This window comes from Martes martes (genome assembly GCF_963455335.1).
Source record: "Martes martes genome assembly, chromosome: 5".
Classification (NCBI taxonomy): domain Eukaryota; kingdom Metazoa; phylum Chordata; class Mammalia; order Carnivora; family Mustelidae; genus Martes; species Martes martes.
Genome location: NC_137892.1, coordinates 81,687,928 through 81,711,745, shown reverse-complemented (window position 1 = coordinate 81,711,745; position 23,818 = coordinate 81,687,928). Strand labels below are relative to the sequence as shown.

Below are 23,818 nucleotides of genomic sequence, written 5' to 3'. Positions count from 1 at the left end.
GAAAAGGAGTAATAAAGAAAAAAATTCCAAATCTTTTCCAAAGCAGGCTTTGAAAAATGTCTTGACTTTAAAAAAATGGAGAACTGCTTCCAGAATTTGTTAGGAAAATGGAGTTTGTATTAGAAGCAGAAGCATTCATTTTTTTTAATCTTTTTTATTAACATATAATGTATTATTAGCCCCAGGGGTACAGATCTGTGAATCACCAGGTTTATACTTCACAGCACTCACCATAACACATACCTTCCCCAATGTCCATAACCCAACCACACTCTCCATACCCTCCTCCCCCTGGCAACCCTCAGTTTGTTTTGTGAGATTAAGAGTCTTTTATGGTTTGTCTCCCTCCCAATCCCATCTTGTTTCATTTATTCCTTTCCTACCCCCCAAACCCCCCACGTTGCCCCTCAACTTCCTCATATCAGGGAGATGATATGATAATTGTCTTTCTCTAATTGACTTATTTTGCTCAGCATAATACCCTCTAGTTCCATCCACGTCATCACAAATGGCAAGATTTCATTTCTTTTGATGGCTGCATAGTATTCCATTGTATGTATATACCACCTCTTCTTGATCCATTCATCTCTTGATGGACATCTAGGTTCTTTCCATAGTTTGGCTATTGCAGACATTGCTGCTATAAACATTCGGGTGCATGTGCCCCTTCGGATCACTACATTTGTATCTTTAGAGTAAATACCCAGTAGTGTGATTGCTGGGTCATAGGGTAGCTCTATTTTCAACTTTTTGAGGAACCTCCATGCTGTTTTCCAGAGTGGTTGCACCAGCTTGCATTCCCACCAGCAGTGTAGGAGGGTTCCCTTTTCTCTGCATCCTCACCAGCAAGAAGCAGAAGCATTCTTGAAACACTTCTCTCCTATTAGTGAAAATCTTAATCTACTAGATTTAGTGGGAACTGCTGTCTTTACCTCAGACAAAGGCCATCCTTTAGGATTCACATCTCTAAATTCCAAGAGAATTATCACTGAAAGGATTTTGTTTGAAAGTTTTGTGTTCTTCATGCAGCAATCATTATAAAGGCACCTATCAAGGCACGTGCTAAGGACTATGAAACCAAATCAAAGGCCAGACCTCACCTACAGGCTAGAAAGTTACATATTCCTGCTTCAAAGCTTGTAAATTACAACTTTGGGAAGGTGAGGGGAAGGATGATCTTAAGTTATCTTCCTTCTCCAGTTAGATGGGGAAGGCCTCTTTAACAGAATTCTCCCCCCAGAGAATCATGAGTGTGGTTAACAGGGCGAGACGAAGGAAAGGCGTGGCCATCATCTAGAATAGCCTTTTTCTAAGCTTTATGACCACAATCCACCGTTCAAAACTACATTATGTTGCCACCCCATATTTAAACAGGCATATGGTATTGAACAACTGTAACAAAAGTTTTACAAAATAATGCCTACTTTGACATTGTTTCCATTCTCTGCTATTCTATTTCACCTTTTTAAGGCTAACCACCTGATGTATGTTTATATAACAACCACCCTGCCAAACACTGGGGAAATATGCCCGTGGAAGAGACTACTGGGTCAGAGATGAGCATTAGTGTCTAAAAGCTGGAAAGTAACTGCATCTTCTCTAATCATAAACGTGTTAAGAGAAGAAAAGGTTAAATGTACTCTTTGGAATTCTGTCTAATATCAATGAAAAAAAGCACAAGACATGACGACTGAAGAATTCATAACTCATCAAGGCTAGAAAAGAAAGAAAATGTGCCAGTAAGTTCATTCTTTATTGCCAGTATCAACAAATTGACTCCAGGATCTATCAGAGGTCTCTACCTCACTGAAAGATCTAAATATCTACTGGAATTATAGTTTTGTAAAGAACCAGGTTTAAGGCTTCATTAAAAATATTTCTCTAGGGTACCTGGGGAAGCTCAGTCAGTTGAGCGTCTGCCTTCGGCTTGGGTCATGATCTCAGGGTCCTGGGATCATGTCCCATGTCGGCCTCCCTGCTCAGCAGGGAGTCTGCTTCTCCCTCTCCCTCTGCCCCTCCCCACCGCTCATTCTCTCTCTCTCTCTCTCTCTCTCAAATAAATAGAATCTTTAAAAAAAATAAAATAAAATAATTTCCTTAATCAGAAAACATATCCCATGAACTACGTGTCTTATGATTTAAAATATACAAAGGATCAATTCATGTCCTTCGTACACTCAGGCATGGCCACCCAGGTAGCTCTGTCAAGAGCTGCCTACATTTTTATCCACCAAATCACACAGTCTAACAGCTTAAGGATATCAAAGTCGTTCTGAGGTCAGACAGACCAGCAGGAGCAGGAAGTCTTTCTGCTAAGGGTGTTTTGTTGTTGCCAAATAACATTCTCACAATCTACAAAGAGAATCACGGTATTATCACTATGGAACGCTGTATACATTTGGTGTTTTCGGTCTGTTTCTTCCCACTAAAGTATGGGCTCCCTGAGGGCAAAGATGATGTCTGTCTTGTTTACATGTATGTCCCCCCACCCCCAAAAGTGCCTCACACACAGTAGATGTATATTGAATAAACCCACACGTTGTAGCACTCCTGGTTTTTCTGCAAAATAAGGAAAGATGAGTTACGATGCTAACTCCAGAGTTCAAAAAGCATTTGGAAACTCTCACTGATCATCACTCTTCATCCATGCATGTATGCAAGAAGGAGAAGACAGGACCATTGTAAGCGATGAACAGTCTGAGTCAAATTCAGAAATACTCATCTACAGACACCCTGAGGTGGGGTGGATGTAGGCCTTTTTCCCTGATAAAATAAATACTTTAAAAAGCCAGAGGAGATCTTTCACTCAGGGCTTTTCCTGCCAATGACAGCTCACTTAGCCATGGGAACGCGCATTTTAGTCACCTGTGTGCTTACCCAAAAATCCACACGACCTGGCCAGACCAGGACAGGCCCACACAGTCACATCATTCTTGGGACTACCTTGGCCGCTTGCAATCTCCTTTGTCTTAGGTAGCCAGATTAGGGAACAAATCTGTAGTAATGGCCAAATAAATACAGAGTTATGGCAATGTCTGATGCATTATGAATGTATTTCAGATGGATACCAGGTGATATGTTCTGTCCACATCCCTCCTCCAGTCCACAGCTGGGGTTAGAGTGTGAGAGGAACTATTTTAGTTTTAGGAAAGTTGATCGCAAGCCAACAGAAGACTAAGCATACAAATAGGTTTGGGTGCAATGAACCTACAAATTTGAGCACAGTCAAAGCAGTGCTGAGAAAGAAGAAAAGTGTGGGAAATAGAGGGGGAAGGAAAGGATACACAAATCAACTTGCAACCCACAGAGAAAGGTTCTCCAAAAACAAACTGCCAAGAACTGAAGTCTTTATAGACTCACAAGCACAGAGAGATGTGTTTGGGTCCTATGCTCTAACAGCGATCATTTTCACAAGGTTCTAGAAGATCAAAGAGAAGGCTGACTCCAGCAGAGATGTTTACCTGTGAGTCTGTGCTTGGGGTCTGGATGCTTTGCCCAGTATTTATGTCCAAGACACGTAAGTGTCCATCTTCCATGCCGCCTCCAACAGCAAGGACTGCAGACTGCCAGGGACACCAATCCATGGCCTTGAAAGTTCAAATAATCACACAGGCAGCTCAGGCTTGGAGGAAGTGAACTTGTGAAGGTGACACACTTCACACCATATACCACGGCTCTCCTGGAGCTCTGATCTAAAGGCAGGAGCAAAGGCACTCTCTAGAGATTACTTCTAAGGGACTGGAAATCACCTATTAGGTGCCTTCCTCAAACTTTGAGGACAATTTGCCAATATTTTAAACAAAGAAAAATCACCCAATAATATATTTTTAAAACTACACTCAACATGTCCTATGGGGTAAAAATCTGCTGTTGGAGTAGGTGACATGTGCCCCCTGGCATCTGATGATGAAATGAATTTTTCTCTCATTTGTCTACCTGTGGCCTTAGGTTCTAGATCAGAGAAGAAAGGACAAAATGGAACCACACATGATTGCTTGCACCCCCAAAACTCTCATGCATTTCAACTCCCAATACATTTCAGAAAGGAAAATTGTTGTTGATTTACTTCCTTATAAATGGCTACAGGTAATCCTGAAAAATTAGGTTCAGTATTGCATGTTTATGCTGACGATTGAAATGATGAGTAACACTAAGTTTAAAGGACAGTCTAATAAATATTTCCATTGTATTTATCCATGTATCCTTATCTGCATGTCCATCCTGCCATTAGCTGCCCAAGGCTTTGCTCGCTCAGACTTCAAAGGCCCTTGGTTCAATTCGCTGTATTTCTGACAAGGCACATAAGAAAGTAACTTGTTTTGCTTGTCTTGGGTTTTTCGTGTGTTGGGTTTTTGGTTCTTTGGGGGTTTTTTGTTTGTTTGTTTGCTTTATTTGGTTTTCGTATTTTGTTCGCAGACAGAGTATTTTACATACATTTTCCCTAGATTTCTCTCAAATCATTAATGATGGGAATTTGGACCTTAAATCATGCTTAATGTCCTGTGGATATTAAAACGCATAAGCCAGAGTACTGAGTCACTACCATGCATTAGCAGCTGGTAGGACGTACTACACCCTGTATCAGGAAACTCTGTGTTAACTTGGTAAGTTCTCATTCTAACAAATTTGTTCATAGGTAAGAAAGTAGAACCATTTCTTTGCTCTGTGAGGGATAAATATTCTGGGACAATGTTGAGGTCAAGACATATATATATGATGCCAAAGGAATGAAAGTATAGGTTGTTTTGTTTTGTTTGGTTTTACTAGAAGTAAGAATTTAAAATACAGAGAAATAAAAAAAAATTATGCAGAGCTTGATGGAATATTGGTTTAACTCTGCAGCACCGTTCCTCCTCCTCCTTTTCACAGTGGGTTTCCTTTCAGGGGTGTGAGTTCAGGTAGGTCTGGACAGCCAGTGTACCCATCTGTCTGACCACAGTTACTGCTGAGAGATGAGAATGTGCCCAAAGTCACACCAGAGTTCTGGGACTTTTCTATCAGAGTAACAAAGAACCATGGTTTCTTAATCAGTTCCATCTGGGAGGATCTGAATTTGAAGCTGCTAAGAGTCATCTTGCCCACAAAATGTCTGAATAAAAAATGAAACTCAGCAGAGACAGGCAGATCCAAAAGCCAAAGAGAGAGAGTTCTAATGACATCATTTAAGGCCCTAGGTCTGGACAGTATTGAAAGCAGCTGTATGTACCCAGGACTCCTCTGTTGAAAGAGAAAATATATTTACATTTTTTTGCAGAAGCTCTCGCTTATCTCTGGTTTCAGTTACTTACAACCACAAAATCAGACACATGAGGGGTATAAATAGGGTTTCTTTCAAAAGAATGATGGCAAAATCCAAAACAAATTCTAGGGAAAGAAAAATCTCAAAGTATTAGCTTAATGGCTTTGTTCTCAGGTGTGAAGGATGCTCAGTGATCTCTGAGTGGACAGCAACCTGGAAAGCTATTGGATGTCTTACCTTGACTGCTGTAGGTTGGGCTATGACTTTCAGCGGTTGAACCTGGGCTTTTGCACCGGGGTCACGGGACCATATCGTCAGCAGTCCATCACTACAGCCACTGGAAAGCAGCCTGCCATCAGGGGACCACTTGAGAGCACAGACAGCTTGCTTGTGGTGAAGTGTTCCAACGTGATGCTGGGTGACCCGAACGTCGTGATGATAAACACGGCCCAGCCTTGACCCGCTGCACAGAGGTAAAGGGGCAGGTTCCTGACATAAAACTCAAGCCCTATTGCTAATAAGCATTTGAAAATATAAAGGAAAGCATAGTTCAAACTACCAAAAGACCCCACAGGACAGATTCAAGACACAGTTTTTGAACAATCATTGGGTTAAGGATAGAGTATTCCGCCTGGGTGACTGTTCGCACAAGTGAAAAAAATTTCTGTGGTAAAGTTTCAAATGTGGATAATGAGATGATATCCTTTGAGAGATACTTCTTTTTTTTTTAAGATTTTATTTGTTTGTTTGTTTGTTTATTTGAGAGAAAATGAGAATGCAAGCAAGAGAACGGGGTTGGCGGGGGCCGAGGGAGAAGCAGGCTCCCCACTGAGCTGGGAGCCTGATATGGGGCTCGATCCTAGGGTTCCTGGATCATGACTTGAGCCAGAGGCAGACACTTAACCGACTGAGTCACCCAGGCACCCCTTTTTGACAGATATTTCTAATGACTTCAATATGATGCAGGCAGCTATGGAAATGATAAATTTTGAAGAATTCCATATTTTCCCAGGGAGTTCTTTATGTACTGAACATAGGAAATATGTTTCTGGAATTCAGAATATTTCATATTATCTCAATGGAATATATATTTATAGTGAAATGTCAGAGATAGAAATGTATTATTTCCTTTTTCTGTTAAGCTACAAATCCACTATTAATTTTGTTAATGCCACTCATGTCTAAAAAGAGTATAAAACTCTCTGAATGTCATAGCAAACTGCAATGTGATTCAGAATCAGGAGATAATGTGTACTTACTGGTAGTGATTTGGATCCAAAGAATGATAAAGATCATATCACTTTATCAAAGATAATGAACTCCTCCCAGACTAATTTAATTTTCTCCAAGGAACAAGTAAACAACTACCTACAATTATTTCTGAAACTTCTCAAAATCCAGTGTGGTCTTTTTATTTATTTATTTATTTATTTTAAAGATTTTTCTTTATTTGACAGAGAGAGCACAAGTAGGCAGCGAGGCAGGCAGAGGGAGAGAGGGAGAAACAGGCTCCCTGCTGAGCAGAGAGCCCGATGCGGGGCTCGATTCCAGGACCCTGAGATCATGACCTGAGCCGAAGGCAGAGGCTTAACCCACTGAGCCACCCAGGCACCCCCAGAGTCATCTTTTTAAAAATGATTCAGGCACCACACTGAACAGCCTTGTGATGAAAAATATGGGCTCTGTGGCCAGACCACCTGGGTTCAAAGCCTGATTCTGCCCCTTTTACTAACCATGTGACCTCAGGCTAGTGTCTCAGTTGATTCATTAACAACAGGTTGGCTGGAGATTAGAAACAACTCGACAGAGTTACCGCAGGGATTAAAACACAATTATCCACATAAAGAGTATAGCAAGCCTAGCACACATTACTCCAAAAATATTAGCTGCTATTATAAGAAAGGATCTGTTCATGGATAATAAAACTAAATTTAAACAACACAGACTGTAAAAGGAATTTAGAGAACTGACTTCACTACAACAACTTCGCACAGTAAATAATTAGCCCTTTATGTAGTATTTTGTTTAAGCAGCTTTAAGTTTGACCTATAATCACAAGGTACTGAAATCTTAAGTTTATATCTCAGGTACTTAAAGAAATTGTAAAAGACCTTGGAATTTATTTAATTTAAACCTATCTTAAGAACTACAGTATAAAAATGAATGGCAGTGGTGGGGCACCTGGGTGGCTCAGTGGGTTAAACCTCTGCCTTTGGCTCAGGTCATGATCTCCCAGTCCTGGGATCGAGTCCCGCATTGGGCTCCCTGCTGAGCAGGGAGCCTGCTTCCCCCTATCCCTCTGCTGCTCCCCCTGCTTGTTCTCTCTCTCCTTCTCTCACTCTCTGTCAAATAAATAAATTCTTAAAAAAAAAAAAAATGAATGGCAGTGGGCACCTGGTTGGCTCAGTTGGTTAAGCCTCTGCCTTTGGCTCAGGTCATGATGTCAGGGTCTTGGGATCGAGTCCCACATGGGGCTCCCGGCTCAATGGGGAGTCTGCTTTTCCCTCTCCCTCTGCTGCTCCCCCTGCTTGTGCTCTCTTTCTCCCAAATAAAAAGTAAAATCTTTTTAAAAAAATGAATGGCAATTGTTAAAAGCAATATATATTTAGATCAATTATGTAGGATCGTACGAACAAGTCACTTAAACTTTCTGCTTAGTTAGACTAAATCAATAGTTCTCAAAAGTGATGAAGCATGAGCATCACTTCAGAAATTAGAAATGCAAATTATCAGAGCCCCTTCGGACCTACTGAATCAGAAGTTCCTGGAGACAGACCAGCAATCTATGTTGTAAGGAGCCATTCAGGGGATGTTGATGGGTGCTCAAGTTTGAGAACTGTGGAACCGCCTGATCTATGAGGTTCCTTCCAGCTCTAACATCTGTGGATCTATGAATGGGAAATGTGCCCCAGAAAGCTTACCATATTCCAAATTATTGATCCTGACAGCATTAAATACTTGATTTCAACAAAATTATCCTCCTGGTAGGTATTACTTGGTGTAGACAAACTCTTTGCTTAAACAGAGTTTTACCTTTTGTCTGAACAATTTAGTGGATCCTGAACCTCACTTTCCAGTACCTGCATATGGTGCAGGCATATAGCCAACATGGTGCCTGTGGCCACTGGACCACTTACATCAGGTAGGATCATAACGGCCTAACTAATTTCCTGTTTGGCTGCGGTTGGTTTTGCTTTTGCTTTTGGTTTTAAATATTATAGTTCTGTTCACTCAGCCCCCATAACCACTTGGTGTGACAAATATAATTCATTCCATTAAGATGCTTCTTACCTGCTGAGAATACAGTCATTCCAGCTCAGAGCCCCAACCACTGACAAATGACCAAGCATATTTCTCAGCTGCTTTTTAGTTACCACATCCCATAACTAAAAACAAAAAATGAATAAACAGAGTTACATAGCATTGTCTTTTTCACAGCCCACTGTCTTCTTAAAGGCCTGATATCAATTAACGTTGTTACTGCCAGCCCCTGTACTAAGGGAAAGCTCAGCTCCTTTAACCCTGGACAGCATTTCTCAATGCTGTCTGTATATGACATCACCGATGGGGCTCGCCATTCATGCTAGCCATTCTGATTTAATAATGGAGGTAAAGTCTGTGGATACGGCATTTATTTTATGACATTTGCTTTGAAGCTTCCCAGGTGAATTCAATGGGCAGCCACAGCTTGAGAATGGCTCTCGCATTTCTAGTTTCATATCTGGAAATCCACCGACAGGCTAAGAGATTCCTTTCCTGCCACCTATAAACGATACTCTGAGCCATATGAGAAATGAGAACTTCCGTGTGAGAAGAAATCGTGATATAACCTTCATAGCATCCAGTATCACTGTAGAGATGAGAAAGCAGTGAGAGCCATCTGTGACCCTCCAAAGTCACACTGAACACATGAGCAATATTGTTTACAGTATTGTTAGTAATAATAATACATGAGAAGTTAAATAGATTGATGGAAACTGGGTAAATTCCCATTTTAGAGAGCCTATCAGGAAAAAAAAAATTTCATTCATTTTAAGTAACTCTACTCCTGATCATAGCTTGAGGTGAAAAAGGAGAGTTGAAGGTTATCTTCCTCTCTCTGAAGTCCTAACCCTGGGGATTCTACAAACCCAACTTTAATACAAGAGAAAAGACTTGTAGGGGCACCTGGCTGTTTTGATCAGAGGAGCATGCCACTCTTGATCTCAGAGTTGTGAGTTCAAGCCCCACATTGGGTGTAGAGATTACTTAAAAAAAATAAAATCTTTGGGGGAAAAAAGACTTTTAAAAAGGTAAATACAGGGGCACCTGGGTGGCTCAGTGGGTTAAAACCTCTGCCTTCAGCTCTGGTCATGATCTCAAGGTCCTGGAATCGAGCCCCGGATCAGTCTCTCTGCTCAGCGGGGAGCCTGCTTCCCCCTCTCTCTCTCTGTCTGCCTCTCTGCCTACTTGTGATCTCTGTCTGTCAAATAAATAAATAAAAATCTTAAAAAAAAAAAAAAGTAAATACAGCAGAAGGAGATTGTGTGAAGAAAAAAAGAAACAAAAGCTAGGCTGAATATCCTTAAGTCTTCATTAAATGTCATTCAGAAAAGAACCAGAATCCCATATCTTCTCACTCCCCATAGTTTCAAGCACCACAACTAATATAGAGTCTCTATTGTATATTAATTTGTTATTAAAGGTCAGTTTTAGTTATCTAGCAATTACACAGAGCACATTTTGAGGGAAAAAAAAAAACTGCCCATTACCTGTACTTCTCCTTCGCTGGTGCCAACTGCCAGGCAGGTTCCATCTTTTACCCAGGACACAGAAGATACATAGTTACAATTGATAGGGAGGTCTATATTTTCAATCACATTGTAGTTTTCCCCATTCCAGATGAATACAGAGGATCCAAGAGCTATAGCAACTAGATTTTGAAAATTCCAATCTAGAGTATTCAGATCTATAAGAAAAGCATTTCATATTAGAGTAATAATTTTAGCCAAATAAAAAATATTTTCAACTAACCAACTTTTTTTACAGATAGATGAATAAAATTAATACCTTTCCCATGATCAACTGGGAAATAGAATCACATAGGTAAATAGATCATTAGAAGTTCAAAAATAAAAACTAGAATTCTGTATCAAGAGTCACAGTCTAATGAATAATGATCTTACTATTCATACTCAAATGTATTTATTTAGAGTCATTTCGAGAACTTGGAAGTTTCATCTACCATTATTAGTACACATGGATTTTATCTAACAGATCACTAAAAATTAAAAGCACTTTTTTTTCATTGAAATTATCTGACTTTTTTTTATTTTAATTCCAGTATATTTAATATATAGTGTTATATTAGTTTCAGGTATACAAAATAGTGATTCAACAATTTTACACATCACTCAGTGTTAATAATGATAAGTATACTCTTAATCCCCCCTTCACCTGTTTCACCCATCCCATCCACTCATCTCCCCTCGGGCAAGGATCAGTTTGTTCTCCATAGTTAAGAGTCTGCTTTTTGGTTTGTCTCTTCATCCTATGGTGTTTGTCTTTCTCTGACTGATGTATTTCACTTAGATCCATACACGTTGTTGTAAATGGAGAGATCTGGGGTTTTTTATGGCTGAATAATATTCTTTTTATGGCTGAATAAAATTCAAACATATGTATATAAAACATAACACATCTTTTTTTAAGATTTTATTTTTTATTTGAGAAAGAGAGCACAGGCATGGGGAGGGGTAGAGGGATAGGGACAAGCAGACTCCCCACTGAGTGTGGAGCCTAATGTGGGGCTCAATCCCAGGACCCCTAGATCATGACCTGAGCTAAAGTCAGACGCTTAATGACTGAGCCTCCCAGGCAGCCCCATACCACATCTTCTTTATCCATTCATCTATCAATAGACACTTGGGCTGCTTCCATAATTTGGTTATTGTAAATAATACTGCAATAAACATAGGGGAAAAACACCTAACCCTTATAGAGACATCCTTGAACCTACAGTATCCATATGAAACATACCACCATCATTTCAAACCAAAAATACCACCCAATTACAGTCTATCTAGAAGAAGTGGTCACTAGCTTATAAGTGATACCTGGAAATTCCTAGCTGTACTCTCCAGTTTCTACTATTAGAACTCTTTGACTGCCAAATGAAATCATATTTGTATGACCACATATTAAGATGTATCCTATCTTATTTCTTTTTTGAATTGAGATATAGTTGACATATAACCCTTTCTTATTTCTTATAAGACAAAAATTCTTCTCCTCATTGATACATATCAATACAAAACTATGAGGCACAACAGCTCCACTACAGTGGCCTAAGCCACCCATGACCCACCTCTCCCACTGATGACAACTATAAACCCTGAACAAAATATTTAAAAAAAAAAAAAAACCCTCCCTCAGAACTGGAAAATAAGCAAATGCAGTTAAACTAAGTAAGGGAGTCAAAACCAGAAGAAGCAACCTGCCCAGGGTGAGTTTCTCACTTTTTTTCTCACATGGTTTTGCCGGAGGGTGGGCCCAGTCACAGAAAAGAACAGCACCAGCAGCTAAAGCTCTGATAGAAAGCTCACCATCTTTCTGGTGAGAGGAGCCAAGAAAAGGAGCCTGAGGTGGCCAAAATGTGTGGAGAAAGTCCTGGAGGGGAGAGAGCCACACAACTCTAGTTGTGAATGTAGGAACCCACGCACATCTCAGCCTAACCCTGAAATCATGTTTTTAGGGAAAACTCCAATCAGCTTAGTGAAGGCTTTGAGAACCGAACTGAGTGAAGCATCTGTTTAGGACTCAGCCTAGACTCTGGTCCATATATATGAGGGATAGACCCAAACCAGCATAGTCAAGGCAGAAGAAACTGATCTGAGACTCAAAACACCACCCACAAAGGGCAAGACAAAACTTAAGGTATAAATGTAACTAAGACAGGGGTATCTGGGTGGTTCAGTTGGTAAAATATCTGCCTTCAGCTCAGGTCATGATCTCAGGGCCCTGGGATCTAGCCCCACATCAGGCTCCCTGCTCAATGGGGAGCCTGCTTCTTCCTCTCCCTCTGCCCCTCCCCCTGCTTGTGAGCACACACTCTCTCTCTCTCCCTTTCCCTGTCAAATAAATAAATAAAATCTTTTTAAAAAAATAAAAAATAAATTTAAATTAAAGGTAAGACAAAAACGGCAACATTCTCTGCAGTAGCCTGAGTTAATACCACATAACATCCACAACATATAGGACACAATTCAAGATTACTGGACACAAGGAAAACATAATTAATAGATGAAAACCCTAAGATGAATTAAGTATAGGAATTATCAGACAGAGATGCTAAAGCAGTTCTAATAGAATATGCACACAGAATAGAATAGAATATTCTCCATGAGTAAAGAAAAAACATACTTGAATGAAAAGAGAAAATATCAGCAGAGGAATAAAAAAATAGAAACTGTTTTATATACAAAGATAATAGAAACTATAAAAATAAAACTGAAATAGAAGCCATATAGGGGCACCTGGGTGGCTCAGTGGGTTAAAGCCTATGCCTTCGGCTCAGGTCTTGATCCCAGGGTCCTGGGGTGGAGCCCTGCATCGGGCTCTCTGCTCAGCAGGGAGCCTGCTTCCCCCACCCTCTCTCTCTCTGCCTGCTGCTCTGCCTACTTGTGATCTCTGTCTGTCAAATAAATAAATAAATAATCTTTAAAAAAAAAAAAGCCATATAAACAGTAAAGTGGAAATTTTGAAACTGAAAATTACAATATCTGAAAAATCTGGATGGGCTCATTGGCAGAATGGAAATGACAGAGGAGTCACTGAATTTGAATATAAATCAGCAGAAATTATCTTATCTGAAGAACATGTAGAAAAAAATTGAAAAAGAAATGAGCAAACTTTAGGGACCTTTGGAATAATATCCAAAGATCTCATATGTGTAATTAGATTCAGGTCTCAGAAGCAAAAGAATAAGTCTTCAAATTACCTTAGAACTCTCACCAGAAGCTATGGAGGCCAGAAGTCCTTATAATATCTTTAAAATGCTGGAAGAAAAAATCTAGCAACCCAGAATTCTACATGCACCAAAAATATCATAAAACAGAATATAAAAAGTGTAACAGAAGTCTTTGCCAACTGACCTGATCTGAAAGATGCTAACAGAAGCTTTCAGGCTGAAGAGAAATTATATGAGAGGGAAATTTGGATCATCAGGAATGAAAGAGAAGCGGGGAATTGCTATATATTTGGGTAAATATAAAGACAGTTTTTCTTTTTTCATTTAAAATGCATATATGTATGGCTTCTTAAACTAAAATTTATAACAATGGTAGAGTTTTCAATGTACGTAGATGTAAAATATATGACAACTGCCATAACCTGAAAAAAGTTGAGGGGGTTAAGGGGACCTGTGTGACTACAAAATTTGCATCTACCTACCTATTTGCCAGTCCCCCACTGTATCCTCTTTGTTGCCATTATCATTAATTACCAACAGCCTGCCCCTGCTCACATTGCTAACATTGCTGAAAATGCTCTATCTTCTCTCCCCCATCCCTCCAAAACCTACGCATTTTTCAAGAACCAGCTCAAAGCTCAGTATCTCCACAAAGTCTTTTCAGATAAAGATGCAAAAATCACTGAACTACTTATAATCATTATAGCTCCTTTTACTCCACAATTCATTACTTCTATTCTATACTAGCATGTTGGTAGAAGTTCCATTGAGTTAGTCCTGTCTTCCCAGGGCACCTGGGTGGCTCAGTTGGTTGAGTGTCTGCCTTCAGCTTGGGTCATGATCCCAGGGTCCTGGGATCCAGCCCCACACCATGTTCCCTGCCCAGAGGGGAGTCTGCTTCGCCTCTCTCTCCCTCTGGTCCTCCTCCTGCTCATGTTCTCTCTCTCACTCACTCTTTCTCTCAAATAATTAAAATCTTAAAAAAAAAAAAAAGTCCTGTCCTCCCAACTAGATTATAAATTAGGCACATAACAAGAAGACCCAAAGTGGCTGTTTGACTGATTAGATTTATCCGTGTTTAAAATATATGCCTAAGAATAGGCTCCCATTCTCACAGTTCATTCTAATATAGTAAAAAAAAAAAAAAAAAAAAAAGGCATATTTCTCATATCCCACCAACACCAAAAATACTCATTCCACACATGAAATTTGCACAAGGAAAAGCCAAATTACATTAACTATATTTGGGTAGTACAGCTTTGGGACATGAGGCACAAGGGTCATTGGATTCTTCCAGAAGCAAATTTCAAGTTTATGCCACAGTACAGGATACATTTTGTCACTCCAACTTTTCAATATATGGTCTAAACAATAACTTACAATAGTCATTTCGAAGACCAGTAAGATGAATCTTCACTTCTGGTTGGAGTATGGAATAGTCTAGATCCCTGAATCTTTTAAGATGGAAGGATTCATCTCCGACTCCATCTCTGCAGCCTATAAAGAACAAACAGTTTCGGGGCGCCTGGGTGGCTCAGTGGGTTACACCTCTGCCTTTGGCTTGGGTCATGATCTCGGGGTGCTGGGATCGAGCCCCACATCGGGCTCTCTGCTCAGCGGGGAGCCTGCTTCCCCTCTCTCTCTGCCTGCCTCTCTGCCTACTTGTGATCTCGCTCTCTGTCACATGGATGAATAAAATATTTAAAAAAAAAAAAAAAAAAGAACAAACAGTTTCACGTATCTTTATGATCCCGTAAGCATAATATCTATGCAGGTAGTAAGACATAACAAAGTGAAAAAGAAAGTAGTCATCATAATAAAACTGAATTACAAGTTGCAGGAGAAGGGAAGGGAAAAAATTCTTCAGTATTAATTTAAACAGAAATTTTAAAAATAATTCATGGCAATTTTTAATAAAAAACACATGAGTGCCAGACCTAAATGTAACATAACTTGTGGGAAGCACACAGAAACACTATATTATCCTGAATATTTATTCTCTCACTTGAGATCTTAAAATCACAGTAATTTTTGCGTATCCATTTGTCTAGCACATCAACAATTAGCTGAGAGAGATAAGCCCCACTCTGAGTCTTTGTCAGTAAATATCTATTGATTCATTTATTTTGACTCTTTGTCTCACTGCTTCTGAACCAGAGCACACAGGTACTTCTGGCTAGTTTCACACATAATGATCTGAGGTCAGGGTCCTATCTTGGGTTCAGTTTTAGTTCTCATCAAAAGACCCACCTAAGCCTAAACCACAGGCCACCATCGTTTCATCAGTCCCACCACTTGGCTTGTGATCAAACTGAGAATGACATAAATTGATAAACACTGAGCCCACCCAGGTAATTTGTGGTCTTTACAACCACATGCCTTCTGATAAAAGGCCGAAGAGCTTCACAACACTACGCCAAGAAGTAGATCGTTACTGCCTTGGTGTTAGCCACAAAGACCTGCATTTGTGGGCAAAACTTAAAGTTTACTAGAAACACTCAAGCACCTCCAATAAAGGTTTTTAAAAAAATAAGTACAAACTTCCAGTTACAAAATAAGTAATGGGGATGTAATGTAAAACATAGCAATTACAGTTAGTAATACTGGATTGCATATTTGAAAATTAATAAGAGTAGATCGTAAAAGTTCTCATCACAAGAAAAGAAATTCTGTAACAATGAATGGTGATGAATGTTAACTGGACTCACTGTGGTGATCATTTTGCAATATATACAAATATCAAATCATTGTTTTACTCCTGAAGCTGACGCTGACGGCCTTTGAACAACATGGGTTTGAACCACATGGGTCCACTTACATGTGGATTTTTTAAATAAATACTGCACAGCACTGTAAATGTATTTTCTCTTCCTTATAATTTGCCTAATAACATTTTTTTCTAGTCTAGCTTGCTTTTTAAGAATATAGTATATAATACATATGATATACAAAATATGTGTTAATCGACTGTTTATCTTATTGTTAAGACCTCCAGTCAACAGCAGGCTATGAGCAGTTAAGTTTTGGGGGAGTCAAAGTTAGGTACAGATTTTCACCCATGTGAGGGGTTACTTTTTGGAAATGTGATCTAAGTAGATAGCAGGAGGTGAATGAAACAGGACAACTAAGTTCTTACCCACTATGCTAGAAAGTTATGATAAAGTCTAAAATATCAAGAAAGAGCAGTTTACAAAGACTACTTAGAAAATAGATGCAGGGCGCCTGGGGGGCTCAGTTGGTCAAGCGACTGCCTTCAGCTCAGGTCATGATCCTGGAGTCCCGGAATCGAGTCCCGCGTCCTGCTCCCTGCTCAGCAGGAGGTCTGTTTCTCCCTCTGACTCTCCCCTCTCATGCTTGCTCTCTCTCTTTCTCAAATAAATAAATAAATAAAATCTTTAAAAAAAAAAAAGAAAGAAAAGAAAAGGGATGTAAATAGTAGGGGGAAGAGCTGGAAGAGCTAAAGGTCATTGCCTCTAGGAAATGAGACTTGGGGATGGGACAGGCAAGGCAGAGAATTAGGAGAATTATCGAAGTTTTATAATTATACTGATTAGTCTAATAAATATAACATATTCTAATAACATACTCTAAGGTAAGGAAGAAATGAAGGAGGCAGGGAGAGAGAAGGGTAGGAGGGTAGGAGAGAAGGACAAACAGAAAATCTTTGGCCCATACCTTTCCAGGCACACTGGGATTGTTCACAGAGCTGCATTTGCCCACTAACCCACTGGGCCAACTTCTGGGTCGAAAATAGCTGGCTTCGGCATTTCTGAAAGCAAGCAAAGAAATACTTCTCTAGAAATGTGCATATACGTCTCAGATGTTATGCACGATAGAGTGTTAAAACTGCTAATTTGCTAGGAAGTTCAAGGTTTCCACATTAGCACACCCAAGGCTACGATTGCTATTATTTACTACCTAACCACTGTGTAGTGAACACAGTGCTGAGCATTTCACGTGCATTATTTCTAAACTCCCCAGCCACTCCATAGGCAAGTATTGCTCAGCTAGAATAAAATCTTCTTTTATTCTTCTAACCGAAAAATCCTTTAGCCCACAAACCAGCTAAAGGCCAGTGATGGCATCAAAGCCTGCAAGAACTGAAATGTTATGATAGTCCTAGTACATGGTGAAATTGATAGGCCTCCCCAAGACAACAAAATTGAACATTAGTAAGGCTAATTTTTAAGGAAGGTTTCTTTCAAGGGGGCCTCTCAGCATTCAACCTAGAGGTGTTCTTTCATTCTGTTACTTAGATTTTCTCTGGGACTTAATTTTCTTCATCTGTAGTATGTCAGGATTGAACTCATCATCTTAAAGGTCCTTTTCCATTAACACCTTTACCTATTAGAACATCAAATCACGGAGATCTGAAGTAACTTGTCTCAGTTCCCATGAATACAAATATCTGATTGCTGTCTCTTTGGGCCAGTATATAAAAAGCATTTCTGACATTCTTACACCCAACTTCAATCAAAAACAGGTAAGAAAATTAATAGTGGGCGCCTGGGTGGCTCAGTTGTGAAGCATCTGCCTTCGGCTCAGGTCATGATCCCAGAGTCCTGGGATGGAGGCCCATGTCGGGCTCTTGGCTCCACGGGAAGCCTGCTTCTCCCTCTCCTGCCGCCCACCCCACACCCGCTTGTGTTCTCTGTCTGTCTCTCTGTCTCTCTGTGTCAAATAAATAAATAAAATCTTTTTTAAAAAAGAAAAGAAAAGAAAATTAGTAGGAAGTGTAAAGAAACATACTTACTGGAATTTTCTAAAAACATTTTAATGAACAGTTAAAGCAGAGACAATTCCTTATTTTCTCCTTCATGATAATTTATCTGATTATTCATGTAAAACAATCTTTGGATCACCATAATTTTTACAGAAGTCTCTCTTACTGGCATCGTTTTGAGATTTTGGTTTTCTTCCCAGATATTATATCATTGCCAGACAGTGAATAGTGAATTTTTAAGTATTCAAATTAGAACAATCAAGTATAAAGCAAGGTTTCCCATTTTTAGCACCACTGGCACTTGGCAGCAGATAATTCATTATTGTGGGAGCTGTTCTGTGCATTATAGGACGTTTAGCAACATCTCAGACTGTCTACTAGAGGCCTTCCCCCGTAGGTTGTGATGAACAAAAATGTCTTTAAACATTGTCAGAGGAGCCCTGGGGAGCAAAATCATACCCAACTGAGAACTGCTGTTATAAAATAACATTCCTAAAATCAATGTAACTCTTCAGAGAGTCACCTCTTCAGAATCCCATAGTTCGCACAAAGTTGACTGAGGCACTGCCCAGCACAGGGCGCTTCTGTTCCACGCACCCAAGTGCTCTTCCCTCAGTAAGATCTACTTATTACTTTAAGGAACAGCTTGGCATAGAGCTGACTGTATATAATAACTGTGAGCATCTCCAGAGCTATGCTGACCCTTGTCATAGAAATACCCTCCATGCGACCTCTGAGGACCACTCGAAGACACACATTTCCTGTCATTGTGAAAGACCTCACGGTGTATCTGCACCACTCCTGATGCCATCTGACTTCTAACTGGTCATGACAACAAATGCTTCATATGAAGTATTGAAATGGTTTCCATTATCACCTTCCCAGCTTCTTCAGTGACGCTGGGACTCTAATGAAGTTGTGAGGGCAAAGCAGTAAAAACTGCAGTCTGCAAGACGTAGAGTGTGGAAAAGCAGTGGTGCTAATAACCTGGCCTGGGCGTAAGGTCAACCTGCACCAATGACATAGAACTTCCTGGCCATCTGCACCTCCAAACCCTTAACCAACAAGAAAGCACTCGGCAAAAGACCTGCCCTAAGATGTTTGTTTTCAATTGGCATATTCACAATATTGTTCCTCTAGCAAGATAAATATGCCAAACACCGGAAGCACATACTAAATGAGTAACTTTGCCCAAAATGAGAATTTATGACTTTCCTAGTTTAAAGCTTTCTAAATGAAACCATGATTCCTTCAGAAGGTCTTCATTGGGTTTGATAAACCTGAAAACATGCTAGTGATATTTAATGTGCCAAAGATTTAGATCAGACTCCTCTAAGATCTTAAAACCGTAATAAATAAGATACTTAAAGGAACTAAATTAACTTGGTCAAGACACAAAAAAACAACAATAACAATAACTTAAGGGAAATTTTTAAAAGACCATCTTATAGGGACGCCTGAGTGGCTCAGTTGGTTAAGCGTCTGACTCTTGATTTCAGTGAATCATGGGGCTTACACATTTCACAGCACTCACCATAGCACATACCCCCCCCTCAGTGTCCGTACCCCAACCACCCTCTCCCTACCCTCCACCCCCCAGCAACCCTCAGTTTGTTTCATAAGTTAAGAGTCTCTTATGGTTTGTCTCCCTCCTGATCCCGTCTTGTTCTGGTAGTCTTTCGATGGAGTCTTTAGGGTTTTCTTTATAGCATCATGTCATCTGAATCTTTACCTTTTTTATGTTTCATTTTCATTTTTTTGATTGATACTAACTAAATTTGTATATTTGTTGGGTATTAATTTTTTTTAACAAAGTGCCACTATTCATGTCCTTCCCTCACTCATCTTTTCTTCCCTCACTCATCATTTTCCTCCTGATTTGTAAGAGCAGCTAAGCCTGTACCTTCCTCACATTTGTGACCCATTTGTCTGAGCTTCTCAGGATATGAGATGTCAGTTTTCTCCCTTTACCTACCCGGGCTTTTGAGGCAACAGTTTCATTGCAGTCTCTGTCCATTGCATGAGCTTCCCTGCAAAAGTGGAAAGCAGAGCGACTTGTTTCAAAAGTCCCTTTGATAGGTGTCTTCAGTGGTTCTTGGTAGGATCCTGCAAGAAAAACATTTAGCTTTTAATTTGTTTTTCAAAACAAGATAATCACTTAGGTTGGTGATCAATCCATTATGTCTTTCACAGTAGAATGTGAAACCACAGCCCCTCATCTCTCCAAAATCCTGGCAGAGGTGGGAAGAGACGAAGGGTTAGCACAGGGCCTTATCCAGAATGCCAAGGTCATAAGTGAGCACTGCCTCAGTGGCCTCTGTAGGAAATGCCAAGATCAAAGACCTGACTTCTACCACAGCCGCAGCAGAAATGCTTTGTCTCTGCTCGGAAAGAACATATTCGCACATTTGAAGAATAGATACAAACAGTTCCGTAGTTTAAGATGATGGAGCAAAGGTGTCTGGTTTGCCCAGGCTAAGCTCCTCCTGCCAGGCAATCAGTCCGGTGCTTACTTCCCTAATCATTGGCATCTACTCTATGATCATGAACAAATCACTTTGCCTCTCCCCCTCCCTTTTATAGAAAGATGCTGTAAGTATAGTTTGAGATGACGTCAGTGAGATACTTTCTAAATTAAAGTAATAACAATGTTATTTGTATCATTATTATTCGTATTGGTTCTCTTCTCAAGATTGAGAAAGCCCTTTACCAGACTTTTAACTATACAGAAAACTCTGTCCTGTCACCCTCTAATACTAAGCATCTTTTATGTTCATTCATATCACTAGTTCTTCAGAGGGTCCAAGGGACCACTGAAAAATCTTATATACATAATTATAATCTTTACAAAAGAAATCATATACCAGTACAAATCTCAGAAATGCATCTAAAACACTGCATACTGTCTTTTGGTTTTGTTTCATTTCCCCCTCCTCTCCCCCACCAACTTGAAAATTTCTTATTCAAAGGAAGAAAAGGCAAGCACTTGATGAATGCGATACTAGATAGTTCTACGAGACAAAGATTCTCTCAGGAATATCTATTTCATTAACATTTTTAAAATAGCCCCTGAAATTTCTATTACCTCACCTAGAATCAAAGTCTCTTTCTCAGGCGTTATCTTTAGCACGGATCCAGAATCTTCTGGGAGGTAAGTGGTTGAAAGCTCTTCCCCAAAGGAGCAGGCTGCCAGATCCCTGGCTTGGCTTTGCCGCCATCTAGTGGTAATTGGGCTACTGGCAATGGGACCCTCCACCGACATCCTCCTCACAAAGTTGTGCTTGAAGCTAGAATATGTGGGCTTAACTTCATCAAACACCTGTTTAACCAAAAAAAAAAAAAAAAAGGCTGTAATTTATATCAGCCTCAATGATGCAAAAGTAGGGATTCCTTAAAGGAGAATTATAAACAACTCATCTAGTACAAAACAAACTATATATTAGATTTTTAATTTTTGTGACCTGAGAGAACATTATTTTATATTTATAAATATGTATGTGTGCATGTGTATACTTAGAGCTCTGTTTCAGGGTCTCAAGACATATAAAAGCAGCTTAGGAAATAATTATGTTTACAGTTATTACAATTACATATCAATATAAAATATGAAGTTAAAATAACCCTATATATTGAACCAACAAAATTTTTATATAAAATCACAAAATTGCAAATCTGGAAATAAACAGCAATTTTCTAGTTCAAACTTTTCATCTCACAGATGAGAGAACTGAGGCCTAATTTGCTCAACATTCATCTCATTCCCACCAAGAAACATCAGGAGTTTGGTATTTACAGATCCTATAATGGTGAAACATTCTATGTTATCTACATGAAATTCAAATGCAAATGACAAACTGGAAGTATATTTTTATTTTTTTATTCATTTTTAAAAATATTTATTTATTTGGCAAGAAGAGAGATCGAGAGCACAAGCAGAGGGAGAAGCATGTTTCCTGCTGAGCAAGGAGCCCAATGCAGGACTGGATCCCAGTAGCCTGGGATCATGACCTGAGCCCAAGGCAGACCGCTAACCTACTGAGCCACCCAGGCATCCCTCCTTGTCTGGGATTAAGTTAAACCTTAACCAACTAAGCCACCCAGGCACCCAGAAGTATATTCTTAATAAAATGCCAGGCATGTTAGATTAATATCTTTGTGTAAAGGACTCATAGAGAAAGTTAGACAAATTTGCAAGCCAAATAGAAAAAAATAGGATATAGGACCTAAAAAGACAATTCACAAAAGAATATACATGCCCCCAAAATATTCAACCTCACTAGTAATCAAAGAAATGCTAATTTAAAACAATAACAAGATGTTAGCAATGATTTTTTTTTTTTAATAACAAGCCCCAAGGGTGAAGGTTCCAGAAACAAACACTGGCATACATCGCTGGTGGAGCATAAATTAGTATTTGGAAAAGATAATTTGGCAACATGTGTCAAAAGCCTTCAAATATGTGTATAATCTCTACTAACCCAGCAACATCATCACTAAGAATGTAAGGAAGAAATTTTAAAAATGAGCAAATATCAGTAAAACCAAAATCTATGGGGTGCTTGCCACAATATGAACCCATATGTTAAAGGTCTACACACATTCGTATTTAATCTTCAGAAACACCTGTGAAGCAGGTCTGTTATTTATTCCCCTTCTACCAATGAAGAAACTGAGGTTTAGAGGTTAAGTGAATTGCTTAAGCCCACACAATGAGTCAGTGGATTCGGCTCATCTACCCCCTAGAGCACACACCACAGACTCAGGGCCCAGAGGCAGAGCTGCCAGCCTCCTGAGCACATCCTCTAAAGCCCAAAGATCTTTGGTGGGAAAGGGCACTCCCATGGTTTTTCAGATCATTCCGTGCACTTTTTCCTAGCATTTTTTAAAAAGATTTCATTTATTTGTCAGAAAGACAGAGAGAAAGCACGCACAAGCAGGCAAAGTGGCAGGCAGAGGCAGAGAAGCAGGCTCTCCCCTGAGCAAGAAGCCCGATGCTGGACTCAATCCCAGGACCTTGAGATCATGACCTGAGCCTAAGGCAGCGGCTTAACCCACTGAGCCACCCAGGCATTCCTTTCCTAGTGTTTTCAACAAACACACCAAGACCCCAAGAGTCAGGCCCACGTAGAATGAAGCACCTTCATTTGAAACTTCCTGTGTGTCTTAGGGAAGAGGCTAAGGTGACCCAAGGACGGCAGCGGTCAATTTCCCATCCATTCCTACCCCTGAAACTGTCAACAGTAAAGTTAGGCCTCCTGTAAGAGGCAACAGCCATGGGAAAAACAAAGATGAAAAAAAAAAAAGAAGAAGAAGAAGAAACTAGATGATGCACCCAAGGAGAGGTGGATTCGGGGGGTTTCCTTGTTGGTTTTGCCTTCTTGATAGAATTGTCTGATTTAATTTTTAAGTTCCTGATTTATTATAGAGTTCAGTATTTTTTTCTGTCTACAGGCTGCAGCCCCTGATTTAAATCACTGTCATGGGTTGGAACCAGGCTGTTTTAAAACTGCCACAGGCGTATCAACATTCAAAGCGGAAGTATTTTTTAATGAAACTGCTCAGTTACATATGTCTGCGTACTGAGTTAAATTGTAAAATGCATTTCTTAGTGGGGATCCTGATCAAAAATTTGAAAAACACTGGACTGTAATTTGCTTTATGATAGTGTTATTTAAAGCCTTCATTGTGTTTGCTTTATTTTTACTATATTCACCTGGCATTGCCTAAATTAGATGAGTTCAGGATAAGCAGCCCCTTCACATATTTCTCTGCCCTTTCCACTGTAAATTCCTAGAAGTCATGTAGCAAGTTCATACGTTATATGTATAATACGTATAATATTAAATTCCTCCAGACTATCCATCATATTAACAGGCCACATTTAATCCACCTCTGAACTATTCCTGGG

General features: G+C 39.7%; 1 protein-coding gene across 1 annotated transcript in view; it reads right to left on the bottom strand.

Moving 5' to 3' along the window:
- Positions 1-2,278: 2,278 nt before the first annotated feature.
- The window catches only part of CDC20B (cell division cycle 20B), a gene marked incomplete at both ends in the record, with an annotated part of 33,234 nt that continues 11,694 nt past the window's right edge, over positions 2,279-23,818 (bottom strand). Inside the window, 10 exons of the mRNA XM_080804962.1 lie at positions 2,279-2,352; positions 2,878-2,995; positions 3,462-3,587; positions 5,477-5,702; positions 8,531-8,625; positions 9,991-10,187; positions 14,568-14,684; positions 16,863-16,956; positions 19,886-20,016; positions 21,001-21,229. Of these exons, the coding sequence (XP_080661088.1) occupies positions 2,279-2,352; positions 2,878-2,995; positions 3,462-3,587; positions 5,477-5,702; positions 8,531-8,625; positions 9,991-10,187; positions 14,568-14,684; positions 16,863-16,956; positions 19,886-20,016; positions 21,001-21,229 (1,407 nt within the window). The remainder of the gene's footprint in view (positions 2,353-2,877; positions 2,996-3,461; positions 3,588-5,476; positions 5,703-8,530; positions 8,626-9,990; positions 10,188-14,567; positions 14,685-16,862; positions 16,957-19,885; positions 20,017-21,000; positions 21,230-23,818) is intronic.